An 8,431-nucleotide genomic window follows, 5' to 3' on the forward strand; every position below is an offset into this window, starting at 1 on the left:
TATGAAGATCTTGAAGCTCCAAAGATGGGTGTTTGATGATCCTTACTCACTGTCGGTGGACTGCAATGGTTGTGATGAATATTGCTCTCCGATGACAATGAACTCTAATGGCGGTGATGACTCTCTATAAAAGAACCAGCGAGCTTCAACGGTGGTGAACTACTCCGGCAGTGATGAACTCCATAGACGAACGAGCAAGCTTCAACGGTGGTGAAATACTCCGGCAGCTATGAACTTGCCTTTTTCAATGAGAATTTGCACTCCTCCAGAAAACACCCAAAAAGTGACTCCCTATGTAGGTGATGAACTCTCCTACTCCAAACAATGCCTAAAAAGAGACTCTTTATGTCGGTGATGAAGTCTCTGTTTTTTCAGCCTCAAAAGTCTCTGGAACTATAGTTGTTACTCCATTCTCGGTGTGGTGTGCATGCTCCCTCAACAGAAAGATTCCTTTTCTGGAGACTTCCCCAAAAACGGCCTCCTGAATGCCTGGTAGTTCAAAAATGTGACTGGCAGTTCCTTGCATGGCCTGTGGTGATGCTCCCTCATGTGATACTCTTCCCGAAACCATCATGAGGTCATGTCCCGGAAGAAAATGGATCCTTTTCAAAAGTCTCATCATCATGCCGAATGCATGTCTCCATCTCACCTGGAGTGCATGTGTGATAGGCATCCAGAATGCACGTGCCTCTAACCTTCTGGATCCCATGCATGGAGGTCCAAATTGCAGCAGATTTTCCATCATGAGTGAAAGAAATGCCCTTCTATGCATGCCTTGGCCATTACACACATATTCATCCTTATCTCATCCAAGCACCAGAATAATTGCAAAAAGCTTGGGCTTGTTCTTGGTGTTTTTAAAAATTGTTTTCAAAATAGAGAACAAAAATAGTTTTTTAGAATTTTTAAAAAACTAGAGTGTTTGACATGATGTTTTAAAACAAAAAACAAGAAGTTTGTTTGAATGAAGGAATTTGTATTGTTTTTAAAAACAATGTATTCTTTTTATTTTACAAAAATTTTATAAAATTAATTTCTAATAATATGAAATCAAATTCAAGTTAAGTCTTATTAAAAAATAAAAATTAATTTCACAATTATATATAAGTTAAAGATAAATAATTTTTTTTTAAAATTATGAAACAATTTTTTTATTGTAGTGAAACAAAATTTTCTATAAGATAAAAACAATTTTAATATTCATTTTTAATACAAGTCAATTAAGTACTTTAATTAATTTTTAAAATTTTTTATTTGATCATGATTTCTTATGTTTTTTTTAGAAACTTTTTAAATATTAAAGAATCAAAAAAAGTTTTTTAATGTTTTATAAAATTAAGGATATTTGATAAGTTATTATTATAAAATGATTTTAAAAATAAAAAACAAAAAGACTTGTTTGGATGAATTATTATTATTTAAAAAATATATATATTTTGATTTTGTAAAAACATTTTAAATTCAATTTATATAATATTAATTAATTAAATTTAATTGAAGTTTTATTGAAAATGAAAATAATTTTTTAATTAAAAATATATAGTTTTTAGTAAAACATAAATAGTAATATTATAATAAAATCGTAAATTATATTTTTAGTAGAAAAGATACTATTTTATTAAATGTAAGAAAAAATATATTTTATTATATTAATAAATTTATGGTATTAACAAGTTTATTATTTTAAGTTTTAAATTATTTTTAAAAATTAATAGAAATTGAAAAATAATAATTCTATGTAGAAAAGAAATAATAGAGAATATGTGCCCTAGGGTTTGTTGTCTACCTTCATTTTCTTTTTCCTTTTTCCCAAAATCTCTTTGATTTTGTTTTGTGGACATTTGGTTACTAAGAAATTTTAAGAAAAAGAAAAGAAAAGAAAATGGAATTTTTGCATTAGCATGTGGTTGGATAAATATTTTCAATATTTTGGTTTGTTTTTCCAACTATCTATCAAATAGTAATCTGAGTGATATATTTCCTTGGAACTCTTGTGTATGAGGAGATTATATCCTTTATTTGGTCGTCGAGAAAAGCAGGAGATCTATTGCATTGCATTATGGATCAATAGTGCTACTATATAATATATATATATATATATAAACAGATGTCATTGCTATCAATCAATTTTTATTTTTTTTAGGGAGATCTATTAAATCTCTTGGCTCTTTACTTGCCCTTTGAGTACTCCTTTAATCTATTATCTCTTTATTCAATTATCCTTTGTTTGGGTCCCAGGAAAACTTAGAAAATGAAAGCAGAGTCCCAACCCTTTTCACTACTATTTGGCATCGTAGGAAACTAAGAGCTTCTTCATTTCACATAGGTCTGAATTGATGAAATTTCTTATCTTATAGTTGTCGAAATCACAACATTTCCCATTAAATAATTAACAACTAGATGTAAGAGGTGAATAATGCCATCCAAATGATTCTATGTTATTCTGTTTAATAAAAAATCTAACCACAGTAATGTCACAGAATTGGAGGTAGGAAAAGACAACCAACATCAATACCATCTCCAACATATATATATATATATATATATATATATATATATATATATATTCTTCACTGTGCATATGCACCTGTATAGAGAAAAGGCACCATGAATGAAATTTCTTATCTTATAATTGTCGAAATCACAATATTTCCCATTAAATAATTAACAACTAGATGTAAAAGGTGAATAATGCCATCCAAATGATTCTATGTTATTCTGTTTAATAAAAAATCTAACCACAGTAATATTACATATTGGTTTGCTCCTTGCTTTATTGATTTACAATTAAGAGATTCCAAAGTTGGATTTATATCAAGGTTTATCCTCCGTAGTGAATGTTATTTTTATTTTTATTTTTCTTATGTTCTGTATGTTAAATGTTGGAAATTGGTGGTAACTATTGCTTAAATTAAAGAATAGAAATACAATTCTTTGATGAGCCCTGAATTGTGCCAACATAGACACTCGATGTCAGAGAACATTCTTCATTTTTTTTATTTATTTTTAATTGTTTGTACTTGATATATATATATATATATATATATATATATATATATATATATTATATATATATATATATATATATCAAATATATTATTATAGATAATTTATAACAATAATCTAAAATTATTTAGATTATTGTTATAATTTTTTAGAATTAACTTAGTTTTTATCATGATATAAGGTAACTTTGTATGATGTTTGAAAATTAATTTAAAATTTAAAAATTTTAATATCCAGTAATAATTTGAAGCAAATTTTGTTTGTCATTCTTAAAGAATTTTAAAGGTCATTTACGTGAGTTTTGTGATTTTTTTATCAATAATTTAAGTTAAATATGAAATAAAATAATTTAAATTAAATTTAGAAGTTTTCTTATAAAATAAAAATCTATAGTTTCACAATAAATGATCTCTTTTAAATAAAATAATACATAAATGTATAAATGTATACAAAAATATGGTATAAATAACTCTTATTATATATATATATATATATATATATATATCACAATATGAGATTATTTAAATTATTTTTTTATTTTTTAGAATTAGATTAGTTTTTATTTTAATTTTTATTCTAATAATATATATTCATTAATAATTTACTAAGGTAAAATGTTTGACAATTAATTCTAATTGTTAATTTTTAATAAGTGGTAATGATTTGGATATGTTTTTCAATTAACGTAATTTTCATTTTTATCATATATGTATAGTCAATAATTTATTAAGATAGGTTTGTACCATATCAATAATAATTTAATGTTTGAAATTAATTTTAACGTACTAATGATTTGTATCAAATTTCCTTATCATTCCTAAACAATTTTAAAAGTCATATAGGTCAATGAGATCATTTAAATTCAATTTGAAAGTTTTCTATGTATATGTATTTTTTATTTTTTACCCTTGATAAATTATAGTCATCAAATAATTTTAAATATTTTAAAATTAACTAAAATAATATAAATAACTTTTTATCATAATTATATTTCTAACTTATGCTCTTTTTTAGGTAATACTAAAAATATATTTTTTTTTTCAAAATTCTAAGAGTAAAATAATTAAATACAAATAAATATAAATATTGATAAATATTTTAGTATAAATTTAGAATTATTATAAATTTGAAATTTATTTATTTATAAAATAATGTGAATCATGAACAAATCTAACACAATAAGAAAATACAATAAAACCAATTCTTTGCAAAATCTATCCACAAAAAACTAATGTTGTTAGTTTTATGAGAGTAAGAAAAGAAAATACCAAAAAAGAAATATTTTAAAGTTAATTTGAAATTAATTTATTTATAAAATAATGAGAATTATGAATAAATTCAATGCAATACTCAAGAAAATACAAATATAATATGATTCTCTACGAAATCAATTCATAAAAAATAATATTGATCTTTAGAAAGAAGAGGTTATAGAGGAGGTCATCATAGTCCTAGAGAAAGACATAGATAACATTTATCCATTGTTCAAGACGGAAGTAATCATAGTTCATATATTTATTTTGAATAATCATCTAGATTTGTAGTTTTTAACTAATTACTACAAATAATTTTTTTTTGAATCAAAATTTATTAAGTAATAGTTATTTTCATTGTAGCCCATCCTATTCTTGTGGGTTGGTAAAGATAACATTTTTAAAAAATAATTAATAATTGTGAATAGTTGAATTTATTATTTTAGAAAAAAAAATAGTTGTGTGAGTTATTTTATTTTCAAAATTCTTACACTTCTATAAGTTATTGTTTTAAAACTTGCAAGAAGCTAAATAACTGAAGGAAAAAAAATAAATGATAGTGAAGTTTAATACATAGCTTTTCATGAATGAGCATCAGTATCAATCCTTCCATCTTAATTAAAGTTATTTATGATATTATTAATTTCTTCTTAACTTTTCAAATCAATTCATACTTTCTCAAAGTACACTCCATAATACACATGATCCAAATCTCTTCCTCTACCTTCACATTTAATTCATCAATTTTAAATTCATTCAATGTACGCATTAAATCATTAAATTCTGATTTCGAGTTTATACTTAGAATAAAATATATATTTTTAAAGGTCAATGAAAATATATGTTCTAGAATTAATTAGTTAATGAAAAATAAAAAGGAAAAATAATGCTCAATTGAAATATTTTAAAAAGGAAATATAAGTGTGGACCCCGCATTTCTGCTCATGCGCTTCTTTTGATGGCGAGCTCACCTTTTTTATTTTGAAAATGATTTATATATTTATTTATTTTTAGAAAATGACTTGGAGTCGCCACTTGTTTTTGTTTTATTTTTAAAGGGTAAACAAAATAAGAAAGAAAATCCTAAGTGTGACTCCTTATTTGGAAAAGGCAGTCTGTGAAAAACCAAATATGGGCTCGAGGGCCAGGTTACTTATTGGGAATGTATGGTAAGGACCGTAGCACCCCTCTAAGTCAATAAAAACGGGTATCTATTAATAAAATGAAGCAATCATGACAATTGATAAGAAAATTAATGAATATCAACATGATCACACACCGAAAGCCAAAGCATATATGGGAATCAAAACACGCATAAGAATGGCTATTGTGAGAGTGGGTGCATACCTTGGCAATGAGCCATAATGTGCTATCAAAAAAAGGAGGTTAGTGCACGACAATGAACATAAAATGTAGCACACATGTCACTAAACCGAGTAATAAATCATCTGATATCACAATTCAATCAAATTTATTTTAAGAGAAAACATTCACTGATATGGGGCCCCCACCAAAGCCCGTTTTGTTTTTGCACAAATTAATTTCATAAATTCCATTGTTTGGAATGATAGAAATTTAATTCTTGCTTATTTTAAAGCATTCTAAAAACAGAGGATTGCTTGTCAGAAAGAAAGATGACAGCAAAATTTTATTGAAAAATGAGACTTTTTAGACCTAAAACTCTAAAGATGAAAAATTATGGAGTTGGGATTATTAAAAAAAAAAAACTTGGATTTGGAAGATTATGTGAAAAAAGAGGGCTCAAAAATTATTTTCAAAATAAAAAGTGATAAAATAGAAGATAGCACGTGACCCAAAAAATGGCCATGCATAGGTGGTCATGTAGTGAGATTGGGAGCTTGAACAGTCACCAGATCAGACAATGACGTTGTGGGTTCCTGCTCATTGATGCGGGTTCCTTCCCTCACAAGGAAGTGTGACCTCACAAACTCAACTGTACAGTTATGGTCCGTAAAGTTAAAGACAAAGTAGCCTTTTCCCTTGGTTATCTGGTGGCCATGGATCTCATACATTCTACTCTTATCAGGCAATCCTTCATGGAGGGCATAAGAGTGACTCAAATTGATTCCGGTTCATAGAGTCTCTAACCAACATCAGCCTCTTCCCTCTCGAAAGATCACACCCATCTGGCTTCCACCACTACTTCAGATACTTGGAATCTGACCTCCCTTTACCTTGGCAGCTAAAGGCCTCATCAACATATGGGCAAGAACTCAGGCTGTAAATTGGATATTCTTCATCCTTCATCCATGTTCCCATATATAAATCACAATTTTCCAACATTGAGACAACACCGCCATTATCAACCATTTTAATCGAAGTTTCATTATCAATGATAGGCATGTATTCTCTTCCACAACAACCTCGCTGCCATTGATCCCATGATCCACCGAGTCGCTTTCACTAATCTGCGAAATGGGGTTCTTGAATTGATGTCTCCAATCCTCCTAGGTCATTGACAAATTCCGGTTCTTTTATGGGTTTTGTCTTATCTTCAACAGAAACCTCACTGCCATTGAACCTAGAGTCTCAGAAATTTGCGAAATGGGTTTTTGAATTGACGACTCCAACCATCCCGACGAAATACTGTTTATCCCAAAATGCACAATAGCAAGAGTCTCATGCTCGGGTCTATCATAGAGCACAACAATGATATCCCTTTACCTTAGAACTGTAACAATGAAACCCTCATTTCCAGAGTAAAAACCAACAACGCTCACCTTTGCCATTATCAAACTAATTTAATTGATCCAATTAGTCTATTCCTAATGGGACAACTCGCAACCCAACACACGGAAAATGTCTAAATCTAAAGAGAAAATAGGTTGGCAAGTATGGAGGATAAGGAAATGGTGTATATGGAATAGGTTTGGTGGGCATGGGTATGGAATGAATTGGTGACGGTGAAGACATTAATGGGTATGGAAGATATGGGATATGATTGTCAGGATGGGTAGTGGGATATAGTGTGAGAAACGAGTGGTGATGTGTTAGGTATGAAAGGTGGTGAGTATGAGTGGTGATGGGTATGTAAATTTGGAAGATGAGAAAGGTGGTGAGTAAGAGAAATGGGTATGGATGAAGATCATGCATGCATGAGGACTGATGAATTGGTTGAAGGCAGTGAATTTAGAAAATAGAAGTATGGGTAAGGTGATGGATATGATTATGGGCATGGTGGAGCATGAGGTATGGTTAATGGAGCATGAGGATAGATATGTTGGAGTAGGAATGGTGTGAGTATTATTGGTAGAATGAGTGGTGAAAATGTAGTGAGAAAAGTGGTTTGATGGGTTCAGTGGGTGTGAGTGAATGGTACATGGGGGTATAGTGAGTGAAAAATGGGTTTGGTGGTGTTTAAAAAAAATGGTGATATGCATGGGAGCATGAAGGATGAGTATGGAAATGGGTGTGAGAAGGTGGGCAGTGGGTATGAAGATGGTGAGATTAATGGTTTTAGGAAGATGAGAAAGTGGTATGAAGGATGGGTAGTGAGAGAAATGAGAATTGATGGGCATGAAAGATGGAAATTGTGGCAATGAGGGAAAATGGGTATGAGACTAGTGGAACAGGTGATGGAGGTATGGAAAAATGAAAGGATGTAGTGAGATGGGGAGAGATAGGTGGTGAATATGGGATGGAGTATGAAAGCTGGAAAAAAATGAGATAGGGTGGCCAAATGTTAGACTTCCATGATGTGGGTGGGAAACAAACAGTGGGGCAGCAAGTTGAGTGACAGTCTGGAATTTCTCATAACCAAGAGCACGGGTAGCAGCCTTTGCATTTGAGCAAGCATATTTTTTTTTTTTTTACATATGAAGTAAGTGGCCTCTGAAAACATTTAGCACCATGATAACTCTACATCATCCTGATAACGGATGCACTCTCTCTGCAACTTATTGCATCAAATATTTCATCAATCTCACCGGCATGACTTATCTCCACCTCCTTTCTGTACTTGAGTTCAGGTTATCATAATTATGCCAAGGTGAAAGTTTTTCAGTGGCATTTCTCAAACTAAAAGCATCTTACCCATCCTATGAATCATGCACAAATGAAGTATGCTTTACAAGCACCTCCAACGCAATTCTGTGGCCCCCGTTTAAAACCAATAGATTGAAGCACAAATACAATCATAGAAATCCTCCATT

General features: G+C 29.8%; 1 protein-coding gene across 1 annotated transcript; it reads right to left on the reverse strand.

Moving 5' to 3' along the window:
• Positions 1-6,097: 6,097 nt before the first annotated feature.
• Positions 6,098-6,590, reverse strand: LOC117909862 (protein trichome birefringence-like 5). Its single transcript, XM_034823913.1, has 2 exons — positions 6,455-6,590; positions 6,098-6,312 (listed from the first exon to the last, which is right to left on the reverse strand). The coding sequence occupies exons 1-2, from the start codon at positions 6,588-6,590 to the stop codon at positions 6,098-6,100; spliced, it is 351 nt and encodes a 116-aa protein (XP_034679804.1).
• Positions 6,591-8,431: the final 1,841 nt, after the last annotated feature.

This window comes from Vitis riparia, unplaced genomic scaffold (assembly GCF_004353265.1).
Source record: "Vitis riparia cultivar Riparia Gloire de Montpellier isolate 1030 unplaced genomic scaffold, EGFV_Vit.rip_1.0 scaffold447_pilon_pilon, whole genome shotgun sequence".
NCBI lineage: Eukaryota > Viridiplantae > Streptophyta > Magnoliopsida > Vitales > Vitaceae > Vitis > Vitis riparia.